This window comes from Mandrillus leucophaeus, unplaced genomic scaffold (assembly GCF_000951045.1).
Source record: "Mandrillus leucophaeus isolate KB7577 unplaced genomic scaffold, Mleu.le_1.0 Scaffold231, whole genome shotgun sequence".
Classification (NCBI taxonomy): Eukaryota; Metazoa; Chordata; class Mammalia; order Primates; family Cercopithecidae; genus Mandrillus; species Mandrillus leucophaeus.
In genome coordinates, this window is record NW_012102377.1 from 118,529 (window position 1) to 135,198 (window position 16,670).

General features: G+C 56.2%; 2 protein-coding genes across 5 annotated transcripts in view; one reads left to right on the forward strand and one right to left on the reverse strand.

The window, feature by feature from the left end:
- Positions 1-478: 478 nt before the first annotated feature.
- On the forward strand, positions 479-12,053 carry VWA5B2 (von Willebrand factor A domain containing 5B2). 2 transcript variants are annotated; one of them, XM_011981854.1, is made up of 19 exons: positions 479-717; positions 797-967; positions 3,225-3,444; positions 3,625-3,782; positions 4,314-4,445; positions 4,679-4,803; positions 5,200-5,355; positions 5,881-5,991; positions 6,073-6,281; positions 6,368-6,479; positions 6,953-7,138; positions 8,049-8,220; positions 8,309-8,622; positions 9,145-9,334; positions 9,437-9,784; positions 10,530-10,667; positions 10,763-10,846; positions 10,913-11,130; positions 11,216-12,053. In XM_011981854.1, exons 1-19 carry the CDS (start codon positions 579-581, stop codon positions 11,762-11,764), a joined length of 3,732 nt encoding a protein of 1,243 aa, XP_011837244.1. In that variant the 5' UTR covers positions 479-578; the 3' UTR covers positions 11,765-12,053. The 2 variants fall into 2 exon arrangements, with proteins under 2 accessions (XP_011837244.1, XP_011837245.1); XM_011981855.1 differs by lacking the exons at positions 479-717; positions 797-967; positions 3,225-3,444 and adding an exon at positions 3,463-3,501 and having other exon boundaries at positions 8,306-8,622.
- Positions 12,053-16,670, reverse strand: part of ALG3 (ALG3, alpha-1,3- mannosyltransferase) — a 6,668-nt gene continuing 2,050 nt past the window's right edge. For 2 of the 3 annotated variants that reach the window (XM_011981850.1, XM_011981852.1), the window contains exons 2-9: positions 15,691-15,790; positions 15,446-15,593; positions 15,176-15,336; positions 14,579-14,699; positions 13,501-13,706; positions 13,264-13,340; positions 12,526-12,670; positions 12,053-12,395 (exon numbers count right to left, since the gene is read on the reverse strand). In XM_011981850.1, coding sequence (XP_011837240.1) covers positions 12,233-12,395; positions 12,526-12,670; positions 13,264-13,340; positions 13,501-13,706; positions 14,579-14,699; positions 15,176-15,336; positions 15,446-15,593; positions 15,691-15,790 — 1,121 coding nt within the window. In that variant the 3' untranslated portion in view covers positions 12,053-12,232. The remainder of the gene's footprint in view (positions 12,396-12,525; positions 12,671-13,263; positions 13,341-13,500; positions 13,707-14,578; positions 14,700-15,175; positions 15,337-15,445; positions 15,594-15,690; positions 15,791-16,670) is intronic. The other variant, XM_011981853.1, reaches the window with a different exon arrangement.

Here is a 16,670-nt window from a genome sequence, read left to right on the forward strand (position 1 = left end):
ACTCCAGCCAGCACCCCGGTCGGATGAGGCACCAGGGAGAGAAAGACCGAGGCCCTTTCGGCGCCCCCTCCACCCTGCCCCCGCCGTCCCTCGCCGGGCCAGAGGCCTCGGGGGGTGGAATTCGGGCCCTTTAAACCTCCGCCCTCCCGGAGCATCTTCCATCTCCACCCGCGCCGCTTCCGACAGCTGGCGGCCGCGGGGAGCCCCGGGGGGCCGGCAGGTACGGGGGTGGCAGCGAGGTGGGAGCGGGCGGTGGAACAGCTGTGACCGCCCCCACCCCCGGGGGAGCCTCGGCGGGACTGCTGGGCGCCCGAGCGCGCGTTAATCATTAACCCTCCGCGGCCCGGCTGACCAGGTAACGCGTGAGGATGCCCCCCTCACCTCCACGCCCTCCGCGCCCTTATCTCCCCCGCCACCTGTCGCCCGCAGGAGCCCCCGCTCGGCCTCGCGCCCCGACAGGCCCCGTCCGGGCGTTGGAGTGAGACTCTCGCGCTGGCCTCTGGAGCGCGGGGTGGGCGCCCCGTCACCTTGCGCCCAGCTCCCCGGGCCGGTTCGCGTAGAGCCGGCCTCCCGGCGCCATGCCCGGCCTGTACTGCCCCTCCAGCTGGACGCCGCTGCCGCTCACGGACTCCTGGGTCCGGGCCTGCGCCAACGGCCCCTGCCTCAGCGTGCGGGCCCGGCTCACCTACCGCAACCCGCAGCCGCACCCGGTGGACGGTGAGGCCCGGGTGGGGCGCGGGCGGGGCGGGGGGTGAACCGGGCGGGGTCAGACGCCACCTCCCGCCGCCCTCCGCAGGCGTGTTCGTGTACCCGCTGGCCGAGGCCGAGGTGGTGTCCGGCTTCGAGGCCGAGGCCGCCGGACGGCGCGTCTCCTTCCAGCTGCAGAGTCGGCGCCGCTCGCAGGCCGCCTGCTGCCGCGCTCTGGGCCCCGGGTTGGGGACCCCGACGCCCCGCCGCTGCGCGCAGGGTGAGTCCGACGCTCCCGCACCTGCGCTCCTGAAGGCCCGGCGCAGCTCAGGCTCCCGCACCTGCTCGGCCTACGCCCGTCCCCCGCCTTCCTCCAGGCGCTGCCTTGTGCATTCATTGGCTCATCCTCGTATTCAACAGTCGTGGGCTGGGCACCTGACCTGTGCCAGGTGCTGGGAGAACATGACCCTGAGGTTCACAGCCAGGGAGACAGACACAGCAGGCAGCACAGGGCTTGCGGGGGCGCCAGCAGCCCTTATAGCCCAGGAGACGGGTCTCTCTAGGGGGCTGCAAAGGGAGCCTTCTCCCCAGCGGGTCCCCTCCGCCCCCTTACTTTTTTAGGCTGCACACCTCAGCCAGGTCCCGCGTGGGCCAGTGGTTCAAGTGTAGACTCCTGTGCCTAGCAGCCAAGGCCCTCAGTCTCACCCCATTCCATCCCTCTCCCCGCGATCCCACACACCAGGTACCACCGCCACTGGCCACACTGACTGACAGGTCCCTTCCTACCTCTGTGCTCTGTCTTCCCATCTTCTATTGAGCAAATTCCTACTTGTCCTTTAAGATCCACTAAACGTCACTCCTTGGGAAACTCTCCCTGACTCCCCCACAAATAATTAGCTGCACTGTTGCCTGGCTCCCCAGCCTTTTGTGCCCCCTCCATTATGGCACTTACAGGGGGAGTCATTGTCACAGATCTGCCTGTCTGTCTCCCCGCTGGAGCATCTCCAAATCCCAGCACCTCACACAGAACCTGGCACTATGAGACCCAGCGAGTGCCTGGGGAAGGGACAGAAGCCCAGCCCTGTGCTGTGTGCTGTGTTTGCACCTGGTTCTTTCATTGATTCATTCATACATGCCTTTGATTCCTGCCCATGGGATTTACAATCCAGGTAAGAAGAGGAACAGAATCTGGTGGTGTTGAGAGCTGGCATAAGCCCAGCAGGTTGGGAGGCTCATGGTTAGAGGCTAGAGTGAGCTCTGGGGTGAGGCCCCAGGAATGTTCCAGAAGGAGGGAGAGCCAGCATTTGTCTGCAAGAAAGGGTAGGACTCAGTTAGGTGGAAGGTAGGGGCAACAGTATAAGCAAATGCTTATAAGTAGGTTATAGTGGGTAATGACAATAAAATGCTTCATGTTTACAGTGATTTACAGTTTGCAATTGCTAGTATCACCTCATTTGAATCCTGAGTAGTGGGTAATGCTGGCTTCTTCCTGTTATGAGGGATGGAAGGGCGATAATCCCCCTCCCTCCTGTTATGGGGGTTGAAAGTCATAGCTGGGGTCACTGACTTACATGTTGGGTGCTTTGCATACCTCATTTGTTCCTCCCCACAATCACAGAGTTATTATGATCCCCACTTTATGGATGAGGAAACAGGCTCCTCAGAACAAGACAGTTGCCAAAGGACTCAATTAGAGGTCACAGAGCTGATACTTAAAACCTGATGCTGTGCTCTCTCCACTATGTCAATTGGCTGGAATGGAAGCCTTTTTCTTTTTCTCTTTCCATCTTTTTCTTCCCTTCAGTTATTCAGCAAGTATTTATTGAAAGGATGAACAATTGGTCATTGTGAGGAAGTGAGGTACAGTAGGGCTGTGAAGGTGGGCTGGGGCCAGACCACGTCGGTGGTGTACACAGCTGCCACTGTACATGGCTGGTCATTATTCCTTTAGCAGCCCCACGAGTCCCCAAAGAAACCTAGGAGCTAAATAAAACAGTGAGTGCAGTGTGCAAATGGAGCTTTATGTCCTCTAGCCTGCTTCCTGCTTCTTTGTTCCTCCTGCCTGGGAGGAATAGATAATTCTGGAGCCACCTTAGTGGGCAATGGGGGAGCTCCTGATGGTTCATGAGCAGGAGATTTATGAGCAGAGTGGGGTCCCAGGCTACAGGGAGATGTCTATCCACAAGGGATGGTGGCCAAGGGCTGAATGGAAAGAGGCAGGCAGGGGGAGAGGGGCAGAGAGTGTGGGTATTCCCAGGGCCTTGAGAGTGGACATGGCCCCTTCTCTTCAGCTTTCCATTAGCAAGGATGTCACTGAGCTCTTGCCTGATGACAGCCAGATCTTTCCACAGTTAGTCTGCCTCTCCTGCTATCATTCATCTCATGCCTCCATCCTGTGTCACCAATGCATTAGCCTAGTGCCAACACGCAAAGTCCCCTTTGCCCAGGCTCCCTGACCCGATGCCTGCTCCCACCTCTAGCTTCCTCCCTCTTCTCTGCTCCCAGCATGCTCTGACCCCATTTCTCACCCATCATAGGTCATCTTGTCTTGGATCTGGCCCAGGCCCGGTCCACGTTGGTGCTGCCCACAGGCCTTATCGCCGCGGCTGGCACCATGACGGTGACCCTGCACAGCAGCCGGGAGCTGCCCTCAAGGCCTGACGGGGTGCTGCATGTGGCCCTGCCCACTGTGCTCACCCCACTGGCCCCGCCAGGCCCGCCGGGGCCCCCCAGGCCTCCGGGGCTCTGTGACGACAGGTTGGGCCTATGGTGATTCTCTTCGTCCCTCCCTCGGCTTCTCTGGGTCTAGTGCGGGTGAGGGGGCATTGGCAGGGTACCCCAGGGGATGGGAAGGGTGAGGAAGGGCTGGGGCCAGTCAGCCGGAGGGGTTAGGGGCCTTCACGATGGCCCAGTGACCCTCCTCGTGCTCCCTTCCAGCCCCACCAGCTGCTTCGGGGTGGGCAGCCCTCAGGAGGAAGGGCTGGCGTGGGAGGAGCCAGCTGCCCCTCAGGACGTGTTCTCAGGCCCTGCCCGATGCCCTGCCCCATATACCTTCTCCTTCGAGATGCTGGTGACTGGGCCATGCCTGCTTGCAGGTGGGTACATCTGGCTGGCCTGCCCTCTTTTCAGATGCCCACTCCTCCCACTGTAGTGACTGGAAAGGAAATAAGGCTCAGGGATAGGAGGGACACAGGACAAAAAGACAGGGACCCAAGCCTCAAGAACATCTGGGTTAGCAGTGGGAGCATCCCCTGGTCACCTCTACCTAACACACACACCCCTAATTTTATCAAGGTAATTTATTTATATCTCATCTCACCCCCCAGTGGGAAGAGAGATACTACAATGGGACCAGTACCCATGAGGAAGTAGCTTTTCCTTATGCAGAAGGTGGGGGGTGGATGCTAAATCAGCACCTGGCTGATGCATGACTCTTCAACCAGCCAGAAACCCAGCTGGAATCTACTTCCCTGCCCATGAAAGCAGGCACATCCTCCCTCGTTCATCTGACCCCTATAGATCAGACTCTGAGAGCTGATTGAATCAGCCATGACCCCTGCCAACAGTTGCTGTCCCTGGGAAGGTGTGATGGCTGCATCTCCCCTTCCTGCCTCTGTGTCCCTCAGGCCTGGAGAGCCCCTCTCATGCCCTGCGGGCAGATGCCCCCCCTCATGCCAGCTCTGCAGCCACCATCTGTGTCACACTGGCAGAGGGCCACCACTGTGACCGGGCCTTGGAGATCCTGCTACACCCCAGTGGTGAGAGACTGGGACACACCGTGGGTCACCCCTGACTTGCTTCTGTATGAATGGGGGAAGCATTTCTCAAGTACAGGTTTCTGGGCCCCAGCCAGATGGACTGAGTCATCTGTGAGGGCGGAGCCTGTGGTGTAGGAAGGCTGGACCTGCAGGCTCCTCCCAGACAGTGAAACTGGGCACTTGGGGTCCAGAGGCAGGGACTTCCTTGACAGAATTGTGTCCTCTCCTCTCAGAGCCCCATCAGCCACACCTGATGCTGGAGGGCGGCAGCCTGAGCTCAGCAGAATATGAGGCCCGGGTAAGGGCCCGCCGAGATTTCCAGAGGCTACAGCGAAGGGACAGTGATGGGGACCGGCAGGTACTGCCATAGGAGCCTGGCCTGGCCCCCGGCCTTGGCTGCATTTGTGCACAAGGAGCAGGCAAGCAGGCTCACATTGGGATGGGCACGGGGAGGCCTCTTTCTCAGCAAGATCCCTCCACAGCTGCCACCCCCCATCACAGAGGGCAGATGAGTACTGTCACTGGAGGGCCGATGTGAATCTTTCTGGGGTGTGTCTCAGAGGATGGAGGCTAGGTCTGATATAAACAGAAGACAGCCACCAGCCTTTGCCCCTGCCTTTATTCTAATTACTACAAAAAGATGTCCCCTCTGGGTGGATCAGACAGAAAAAGGCCCCAGAACCAGTCCCACTGTCCAGCCTCAACAAAGTAGCACTAAGCCTTGCCCAGGCTGATTTGGGACTCCCCTGCTCAGGTGTGGTTCCTGCAGCGACGCTTCCACAAGGACATCCTGCTGAACCCTGTGCTGGTGCTGAGCTTCTGCCCGGACCTGAGCTCCAAGCCCGGACACCTGGGGACAGCTACTCGGGAGCTACTCTTCCTGTTGGATGGCAGCAGCGCGGCACACAAGGCCCGTGCGGGTGTGGTGTGGGCAGGCCTGGGGGTGGGGTGGGGCAGTAGGTCTGTGGTGGGCTGGGGGCAGCCTCTTGAAGCCAGGAGTTACCTTGTTGCTTCAAACACCATCTTCCAAAGAGGAGCCAGGTGGCAACTCCTCAGGGGATTCCTGTAGAGAGCAGCCTTGCTGCAACCGCCAAACAGACACTGTCACGCTCTCTTGCTCATATTCACGCACACACATGTCTCTCCAGGATTCCAAGAGCCTCTCATACATAGACTCGCACTCAGTCACAGGGAGTCACTCCAATCACGGGGAGACTCAAGTTTCATGTATACCTCCAGAGTCCCACACAGAGTCTCTCACACACACTCGGGGACTCACTGGCACAGAGGCTTTCCCTAACATCCAGGACCTCTCCCAGGTTACCACAGCCTCTCATTTGAATCACAGCCTGGATAAGGCAGCCATCTGGCTTCCCTTGCTCTCTATCAGGGCCCATGGGGCCGGCCTCATGCCGCGCTCCCTGGCTCTCCACAGGATGCCATTGTTTTGGCTGTGAAGTCCCTCCCGCCTCAGACGCTTATCAACCTGGCCGTGTTTGGGACGTTGGTGCAGCCACTCTTCCCAGAGAGCCGGCCTTGCAGTGATGTGAGTGTGGTCCAGGGATTCTGGGGGTCTTACATAGAGGTTTCAGCCCAGTGCGTCCCAGCCTGTGCCTTCTCTCTCCAGGACGCTGTGCAGCTGATCTGTGAGACCATTGAGACCCTGAAGATTCCGAGCGGGCCTCCAGACGTGCTGGCTGCTCTGGACTGGGCCATGGGGCAGCCCCAGCACAGGGCCTACCCTCGGCAGCTGTTCCTGCTCACTGCTGCCTCACCCATGGCTGCCACTACCCACCGAACCCTGGAGCTCATGAGGTGGCACAGGGGGACAGCCAGGTATGGGATGGGCAGAGCCAGATGCCTAAGATTGAGCCCCCACAAGGGGCTCCTGAAGATCACAGCTGCTTCCTTTCCCTCATCAGATGCTTCTCCTTTGGGCTGGGGCCCACCTGCCACCAGCTGCTCCAGGGTTTATCTGCCCTCAGCAGGGGCCAGGCCTACTTCCTGAGGCCTGGGCAGAGGCTGCAGCCCATGGTGAGCTTGAGCCTGGGCCCTGTTCCCTACACCTGAAAGTTTTTCTTCCAAGTTACACATCAAGTCTGAAACAGAACTCAGGCAGGCCATGGGGGCTCCTGGCGCCCTCACCAGGCCTTCTCCCCACTCCACCAGGGAAGAGCTGTCGGTGCTGTGAAGGCCAAAGGTGTCGGGACACTGTCTCTGACCACCCTCTGAATCTCATTTAGTCCTGGAACTGAGCCTCATCTTCACAGTCCTGCCCCATCCATGTGGCAAAGCTCAGGCCAGGAGACAGACCAAATCCTGAGAACTGAGCACTCAGGCCCCCTGCTTGCTCCTACCCTCATTCCTTCTCCTGACCCCAGCCTGAACCTGTGCCCCATCAGCTCAGGGGCTGGGCAGATGGCATCAAGGGAAGGGCGGCCTTCCTCCTGTGTCTGGCTGTATGACACCTCTTTCCCTCCCATGTCCTCCCTCTGGCCACCCCACAGCTGGTGCAGGCTCTGCGGAAGGCACTGGAGCCTGCCCTGAGTGATATCTCTGTGGACTGGTTTGTGCCCGACACCGTGGAGGCACTGCTGACCCCCCGGGAGATCCCAGCACTCTACCCTGGGGACCAGCTCCTCGGTTACTGCTCACTCTTCAGGGTGGATGGCTTCCGGCCCTGCCCACCAGGGGTAGGCCTGGGCTAGGGTATGGTAGGGGGGCTAGGGTGTGGTAGGGGGGCCTGGGATGGCTGAAGTCCCCGCATCTCTTCCAAACCCTTTTTCCATTCTCTGTGCCTCTCTCTACCAAGCTCCTCTACTATCCCCTAGGGCTCCACAGAGATCACACTGGGTCCCCCAAGATGACCACACCCTGCCGCCTTCATGGGGTCTTCCACTGAGTTGTCCTGCAAAGTGTTGCCCCTGATTTTTTACCCAAGGTCATTAAAGCACACAGCCACAGAAAACAGCACCCACATTTACTATGAGGTTTCTGTCAAGGCTTGCTCAAGGCTTCACATAGTTCCCTACAGAAAGCACCAGCCAATGTATTTTCTGGGACATGCAGTTATGGATGAGCATAACCTAGGCGCAATCTCTAATCCCAGCTCTGTCACTTGCCAGCCATTTGATTTGAGCAAGTCACTTCACCTCACTGACCCATTTCCTCATATGGAAATGATGTTGTTCACAGGTGGCTGTCATCAGGGGTCATAAAGTGAGTAGTCTTGGCAGGACACTTGACACAGTAGGAGCTGGAGACATGGTAGTTATTTTTTAATGAAAAGCCTTATCTCTTTAGAAGAACTATGCATACTTCCTCCTTTTTGATCATGAGAGCTGTATAATAGACTTTTTTTTTTTTTTTTTTTTTTTTTGCCTGGCTGCCAGGGATCTCAGGGCCAAACTTAAAGCTCAGCTTCCCAGCAGCTCTATTAAGCCTTACGGTGAACATGTTTGCTTCCTCCTTCTTTAGTATTGGTCTTTTGTTTCTGGTTTATTAGCTTTGTTGCCTCTTGCTATATAAGCCATCTAAAAATCCTGTTTGGAAAGAGGTAGCATATAACTGCAGCTAATTTTTTCCCAATAATACTCTCTCTAGGGCCAAGAGCCTGGCTGGCAGAGCTTGGGTGGGTCCGTGTTTCCATCCCCAGAAGAGGCCCCATCTGCTGCCAGCCCTGGCACTGAGCCCACTGGCACCTCGGAGCCACTGGGAACAGGCACCGTGTCAGCAGAACTGTCCAGCCCATGGGTTGCCGGGGACTTGGAGCGGAGTGAGTGCCCAGGTGTATGTGTGTGGCTATGTTGGAGTGGGTACTGGGAGGGGTCAGGGCTGGGGTCCATTCTACTGCCTCCCAGCAGGTACTGATGCTCTGACAGACCCAGTCACGGATCCTGGACCCAACCCCTCCTCTGACACAGCCATATGGCGCCGCATCTTCCAGTCCTCGTACATTCGGGAGCAGTATGTGCTCACCCACTGCTCTGCCAGCCCCGAGCCAGGCCCAGGCTCCACAGGCAGCAGTGAGTCCCCAGGCTCCCAGGGCCCTGGCTCCCCCGAAGGTAGTGCTCCCCTGGAGCCCCCTTCTCAGCAAGGTTGCCGCAGTCTGGCCTGGGGAGAACCTGCAGGCTCCCGCTCCTGTCCCCTGCCTGCACCCACACCGGCTCCATTCAAGGTATGATCCAACCCACATTCATTCACCTTGTATCCAGCAAATATTTATTTACCACCTGCTGTGTGCCAGACATTATGTGGAGCTTACTATTAAGTCTAGCTAGAGAGAAAGGTGGGTAAATCCCCAATGATAATACCATGTAACAACCAGTGATGAGCACAAGGACATGTAGTATGGGGGCTTAAAGTCAGGGTGACTAACTCCGCTTGAGGGACTCAGGAAAGTCAGAGCCATATCTGGAAGAATAAGCACAAGGTAGTCATGCAGAGAGGGAGAAGACATAAACGAAAACAGAGACAAGCAACAACCACAAGTGGGAAATAGGAAGTGGAATGGGATGACACTGGGAAGGGGCCAAGGCCAGAGGTCATTATAGGCCATAAGGAACTTGGCCTTTCTCCTCAAGGTGGTGAGTGGCCACCCAGGGTTTCAGACAAGGGGCATGGGCCAGCTGTGCACCCATGTATGATGGTCAGGGGTTCTGCATTCCTTGACCAGTGGCCCCCATATCTCACATTGCAGGTGGGGGCCTTGAGTACTGAGGTGCTGGGCCGTCAGCACAGAGCGGCTCTGGCTGGCCGAAGCCTCTCTTCACCTCCAGGCCGGGCAAACCAAGTCCCCGGCCGACCTCGGAAACCCTCTTTGGGTGCAATACTAGATGGCCCAAGTCCTGAGCCAGGCCAACAATTGGGACAAGGCCTGGATGACTCAGGTAAGTGTTGGATGGGGAGCTGGTTTCCCTGACACCAAGGACGCCTTGGGGAGGTAAATCCCAGAGGACCACTCTGCTCATGCCCCTGTCTTGCCTTCCCAGGAAGCCTGCTCTCCCCAGCCCCCTTGGACTGGGACATGCTGATGGAACCACCCTTCTTATTCACGGCTGTGCCTCCCAGTGGGGAGTCGGCCCCTCCGGCAGTGCCTCCCCAGGCTCCACGCTGCCATGTGGTGATCCGGGGCCTGTGTGGGGAGCAGCCTATGTGCTGGGAGGTGGGTGTTGGGCTGGAGACACTGTGGGGACCTGGAGATGGCTCACAGCCTCCCTCACCTCCTGTAAGAGAAGCTGCTTGGGACCAAGCACTCCATCGGCTGACAGCAGCCTCTGTGGTCCGGGACAATGAGCAGCTGGCCCTCCGAGGAGGGGCCGAGACCACAGCAGACCGGGGTGAGTGGCTCATGGGTCCAGTCAGGGCCCAAAGGCATGGGCTAAAAGCAGCAAAGGTAGAGGTCTGTGTGTTTGGTCACTCTCCATACCTCACTTTCATCACAAAGGATTTGAGGCTCATGACAGACAAGATAAAAAATTAAGCAGGGCAATGGGAAAAAGTAAAAATAAAAGGAAACTGAGAATGAGGTTATATTATATTAAAGGTGCATGCTGTGAGGTGATACACTCTTGCAAGGATCGGATCCAGGACTGACAAGCTTCCTAGCAGCCAGCTCAGAGGGCAATGTGATCCTGTAATGATTCAGAGCACCCACACATTAAAACAAATCTTTGTCATTTAGGAAAATACTTAGAGTTCATTTCCTCAGTTGCACTAGCCACAGCTGAAGTACTCAATAGTCTTATGTGACTAGTGGCTACCACACTGGATCACGAAGAGAGAATATTTCCAAGTTCTGTTAGTGCAGAAATAGGTGGAAGAAAAGGTGCTTCCTCTGGGTGGTGTCCAGAGTGCTGAATTCTGGGCAGCCAGGGGGCCCTTGTTCTGCTACGGGTTGAAGGTTCAGCCTGACCACTTCTTGTCAAAGTCGGGGAGTCTGAGCTGGTTCTGGGCCTAGCAAGGCAATCTACTCTGTTAAAGTCGATAGAGGGAGAAGCTGGGGAGAACACTGCAATTTTTTCTATGAGCCCTCTGTAGAGGGTGGGTGGTAAGGGTTCCACAGACCGCTCCTTGGTTCCACAGGCCATGCCCGGAGGTGCTGGCTTCGAGCCCTTCAGACAAGTAAGGTCAGCTCTGCCCCTTCCTGCTTCACTTGCCCTGTAGCTGTGGATGCTACCACTAGGGAGGTCCTGCCTGGGGTCCTGCAGGTGTGCAGCTCAGGTAGGGGCCTCTTCTGGTGACCTCTCAGGAGCAGCTCTCACCTCACTGGCCACTCTCCTGGACAAACCTGACTCCTGTCCCCTGTGCCCCTGCAGAGCCAGCTGAGCCCCCAGGAACCCCTCCTGCCGCTCACAGCCGTCTAGATGCAGCTCCTCCGCCCACTGTTGTCTACTCTAAAGGTAGGGAAAGGGTAGGGGCACTTGGACTTAGAGACCACCCGCTGGCACTGATGATCCCCACTGCAGGACTTCAGGGAGGCTCTCCAGCAGGCGCCTGGGACTCGGACCGAAATGGCAACTCCAAGTGTGCTTTGGAGGACGCTGCCACTCCCATGGAAGGTCCTCGCCGCCCACCTCCCCGTCCTCCCTCTCGGCTTAGCCTGGGCCGCCGTCACAAACTCTGTAGACCTGACCTGGGCCAGGCCAACAACAGTGAAGGCATCGACCATGACTACCTGCCCCTGGTGAGGACTCGGGAGGTGGAGGGTGGCGCCGCCGGGGCCAGGCGCTGTCTAAGCTCGCTTCTCCCCCCACCTCCTCTCTCCTCAGGTGCGGCTGCAGGAGGCACCAGGCTCCTTCCGCCTGGACGCGCCCTTCTGTGCCGCTGTGCGCATCTCGCAGGAGCGCCTCTGCCGCGCCTCGCCCTTTGCCGTGCACCGTGCCAGCCTCAGCCCCACCTCGGCCTCATTGCCCTGGGCACTTCTAGGCCCTGGTGTTGGTCAGGGTGACAGTGCCACAGCCTCCTGCAGCCCGTCCCCCAGCTCGGGCTCCGAGGGTCCGGGCCAGGTGGACAGTGGGCGGGGCTCAGATACCGAGGCCTCAGAGGGGGCGGAAGGGCTGGGCGGCACCGACCTGCGGGGCCGGACCTGGGCCACTGCCGTGGCGCTCGCCTGGCTAGAGCACCGATGCGCTGCTGCCTTTGGCGAGTGGGAACTGACAGCAGCCAAGGCTGATTGCTGGCTGCGGGCCCAGCACTTGCCTGACGGCCTTGATCTGGCCGCCCTCAAGGCCGCAGCCCGGGGGCTCTTCCTGCTACTGCGCCACTGGGACCAGAACCTGCAGCTACACCTGCTGTGCTACAGCCCAGCAAACGTGTGAAGGCTGCCCGCTGCTGCTTGGGTTGGCGCCCCACCCAACACACTAGACACTGCCGCCCAGGACTGGCCTCTTGGTGCTGGGAAGGTGTAGGCTGGTGCCAGCCTGTCCCCCACTGCTTCTTACTCCCTCCCTAGAGCCCTCTTGCCCCCACAAGAAGTGCCTGCCTGTGCTCTCTCCCGCTCCTCCCACCCCACACACCCTCCCCTCCATCCTCTGAGCTCCCTGCAGCACAGTGGAAGGGGAGAGAGCCACAGTCCCCAAATCCTATGCAATAAAGTGCCTCTTAGGACTGCTTGAGTGAATTCTTTATCTGTCCCACACATGTCCCTCACAGCCTGGACCAGGCATCAGTTGCCCCTACCTCCAAGTAGGTTGCACAGAGGTGGACTTAGCAAGGTTTATTTGGAAGGGCACAGAGTCCATCCCACCCCAGGTCCTGAGAGTGGACTGGAGGGAAAGGGGTGGATTTCAGTGAGCTTTCTTGCTGTGTTGGGTGCTCTTGGGGAAAGGCTGCAGGCCCAGCCAGAGCTGCAGCAGGATGACAGCATGGCATACATGCAGGGCAGCAGAGCTGCAGGATGTGGAGGGGTATGTGTTCCAGGAGAGCTCGATGAGCCCCAGCACCAACAACCTGGAGATGAGAAACAGGCTCCACGTTTTATCTAGTTTCAAGGCCTGCAGACCAGCAGCATGCCCTAGACATAAACCCCCAACAGGAACTCCCTATCCCTTCCCACTCCCCAGGTTGTCCCAGCTGGTACCTGAGCAGGTGTGTGAGCCAGCGTGCAGGCGTGGCCCACAGGAGGTAGGGCAGTGTGTGGAAATACCAGACATAGAACTGGTAGTGGAGGGAGCGGCTGAAGCAGATGCCAATGAAGTTGGAGGTGAAGAGGGTAGAAACAATCTGTATGCGGTGGTCAAGGCCAAGGGCAGGAGTGTGTGAGTTGGGGGCTATCCCAAAACAGAGGGGCAATAGTTTTTAGGTCACATAGCCCCCGGCTCTGCCATTCCTTGATGCATGCCTTTGGACAAGTTTATTAACCTCTCTGGATCTGCTCCTCAACAGAATATGGAATATGGAGAGTAATACCTGGGGCCATAAGGCCTTGTAGGTTTGAACCCCTAACGTACTGGCTGTGTGACCTTGGTAAGTTACTTAACCTCATGAAGTCTTATTTTTTCCATCTGTAAAGGAAAATAGTAAATGTAAGTGTACCTCCCTATCTCAGAGTCTCTTGTGAGCTTTAAATGTTAGAACATATGTGAATCTCTTATGATAGTACCAGGGAGAGGTACTTGTAAGAGTAGCTCGTATTTAGAATTAAGAATCAAAATATACCTCAATATGTGAAGTGCTCAGCACAGTGGTGCAGAATAGGACTTCTATGATTGGGGTCCCCTTTCCTCACCCAGGTCACCAGCTGTCAGGGGATACCTGACCAGGACTCTGTCAGCACCTAGAGAGGGCAAGACTTACCTTCCCACAATTTAAAGGATATGGTTAGGTGTAAGGGGCTGGGGTGGAACCTTCCTTTTGGAGGGATCCCTCAGGAGCGACAAGATACTTTCTCCTGTCCTGGGGAAAAGCCATTCAGACAGTTATCAAGCCCCTATTGTGAGTCAAACTCTAGACTCACCCCATGAGTTTAACTGACACTTCCCCCAAGCAGCCCCTAAGGCTTAGGCCCTTCACTCCTTCCCCCAACTCTGCCCACGGCACTACCACCTTTTCTCACCTGTGCCACCTGCACAGGGCAAACAGCAGGAGCAGGGTGAGGTGGGCAGCCAACAGGGCCAGGTGGAAGGCTCGATGCAGGAAGAGAGCCTCCGGGAGGAAGCGCCAGTTCACTGTCCAGCGGAACAGAAACTGGCGGCCAAGGTCAAAGGAGCGGGACAGGTAGCCGATGGGGTTCTCCAGCAGGAAGGGCAGCCCCAGCACCACCTGAGGGTCGGTGTGATGTCAGCAGAGCTGCCAAGGCCCGTTCCCAATGACCAGCCTTCACGCTACTCATTGAGGGGTGTGGGACTGGGATGTAGGCCTCAGAGGTTCCCCAATTCCCACCAGAAATAGCAGGAAAACCACGCCCCCTGCCCCCACCTCAGGCCAGTGCCTGGGGCCAAAGAAGCTCAGGAGGGAAGTCATTAACAATGCTTTAAGGTGTGGATTCACCAAGTCATAAATGGGCAGAGCAAGGAAAGCTCTCAGAAGCCAGGCAGGGTGGCTCATGCCCGTAATCCCAGCACTTTGGGAGGCCAAGGCAGGAGGATTGCTTGAACCCAGGAATTTGAGACCAGCCTGGGCAACCCAGCAAGAACCCATCTCAAAACTTAAAATTACAGGCGGGCAGGTCACAAGGTCAGGAGATTGAGACCATCCTGGTGAACACAGTGAAACCCTGTCTCTACTGAAAATACAAAAAAATTAGCCGGGCACGGTGGCAGGCGCCTGTAGTCCCAGCTGCTAAGGAGGCTGAGGCAGGAGAATGGCGTGAACCCAGGAGGCGGCAGAGCTTGCAGTGAGCGGAGATCACGCCACTGTACTCCAGCCTGGGCGACAGAGCGAGACTCCGTCTCAAAAAAAAAAAAAAAAAAAAAACTTAAAATTAAAAAAATAAAAAAGCTCTCAGAGACCATCAAATGTAATACCCTATTTTACAGCTATGGAAACTATAGCCTAGAGATAGTAGCTTCCTAGCTCAGGATCAACTCCAAAACCCTGTCTCTTGGCTTTGAGGGAGTCTCAAGGATAGATCCCCTCAATCAAGACAAGTGGCTTCTCCTTGATTAGAAAGAGGAAGGGTGAGGTGGGGGTACCTGAAGGCCAGCACAGATGCCCAGCTTGGGGAGGGCCCCACGGAAGCCAAACTGCGTGAGGAGAAGAAACAGTAACCCAGGGGCGAAGAGGAGCACATTCATCTTCACAGAGACTGCCAGGCTGGGGTGAGCAGGGGAGAGGAAGGGTGGAGATCAGCCCCAGGGCCGTGCACACAACACCCAAAGACATACCTCCCACCATCACCACAGCAACCTCCTCCTGCCGCCACGCCAGCAAACTCCAGGATGGGACCTACACTCACAACTGTTGAAGGGAAGAGCCTGGAGTAGGCAGGGGCCAGATACATAGTCTCTATGCCTACTATATGCAAATAAGCATAAACTAAGTATTTAGAATGTGAAGGACTAATTCCAACAATGAATGCTGTCTGGGAGGAAGATAGGATGGAAAGAGGGCATGTGTGTATGTGGGGGGATGGCAGGGCAGAAACTTTCTATAGATCCTGGACTCGCTTTGTAGAGCCCTGAGTGGCCCACGCTGTCTTGGCTACTCCTTTACTCCCTCTGCTGCAGGAAATTGGGAAGAGATGGAAATGCAGAAAATGAGAGAGGGGGCCAGAAGGAAGAGGTGTTGACCTGAAAAAGCAGCAGCCCCAGCCCCAGCGCTGGGCCAACAGGAGGTTGATACTGAGGAAGAGCAGCACCATAGCCACTGGGTCATTGAAGAGCCGCAGCACAAAGATGGAGTGGACACGGTAAGAGGCGCAGCACATGAAGAAAAAGACGAAGGGAGGTACCTAAAGGGTGAACACAGTAAGGAACAAGGTCAGCTCAGCAAGCCTGAGCCATCCCCACCACCCAGCCCTCCCAGGCTGGGGCCCTCTAGCCCCGGTAGCATGGATTCACCTTGCAGGTCTGGTGATAGATCAAGAAAACAAGCAGCAAGGTGGCCAGGTAGAGCACAGCAAAGATGTTCTGGGCCATGCGGATGTCAGTGCCTCGGCCAGTGGCATAGTACAGCCCCATAAAGATGTACACGAAACCAGCTGGGTACCTGGAAGATGAGAGAAAATGTGAGCCTGGGTCAGGCCACACAGACTAGTACCTAACCAGCCCCTCACATCCTCCCTGAACTTCCTGACCCCACTCACACAAGTGGTCCGGTGTCACCCTGCAGTTGGGTATAGTCATAGGTACCATTGATGACGCCTTCTACCTGGGCCATGTATGCCTTCCAGTCAATCTCTGTGTCTGGAAGAAGACAAGATGATCTGGTTACTTCTGAGTCTAGAACTTGTCTGCCACCCTCCCCATGCCTCCAGACCATCAAAACACAGACTTTCAGCCAATTCCCAGGGCTTCACTACCTCTTAATCTAACTCTTTATCTGACATTCTCTGGGTGAGCCCAGGCATCTCAAATTCAACATTTCTGTAAGTGAACTCGTGATCTTTCCTCCCACTCCAATCTACTCCCCTTCCTGGGTTCCACAGATGTCACCACTGACCTCTTAGCTACCAGGTCACGAACCTGAGTAATATCTTTGATACTCCCTCCTCTTTCATTTCCAACCCTTAGTCACCAAGTTCTGCCTGCTCCTCACCATAAATATTTCTATCTCATCCTTCTCTGCTACTACATACTTGGAGCCTAAAGTAATCTCTAGCCCCAGTGATTATATAATAGTCTGCTAATTAGGCCCCTGACTTCTACTTTTACCCTACTACGATGTATTTTCCACCTTGTACACCAAAGAGTTCTTCCTGAGATACAAATCGTAACAGGCCTCTGCTTAAAACCTCTCAATGATTTCCCAAGACCCTTAAGATAAAGAAAACTCTGTATTATTCCCCTTTTTAGAAAGGGAGCTTAAGAATTAATTAGGTTAAGTGACTGGCTTAAGATAATTGAGCTAGGATGGTGGAGTTGGGATTTAAGCTTGCAGGGTCCTAGGTTCTTAATTATCATGCTGTCTTCTTAACAAAGCTTTCCAATTTCTTCATGATCTGGTCTCAATTTCTGCATTCCCATCTCTTACTACTCTCTTCACTTGATTTCTATACTCCAGCTCTAAAAAAATTATTTCAGTTCCTCAAAGGAACCAGGCTTTTTTTTTTTTTTTTTTTTTTTT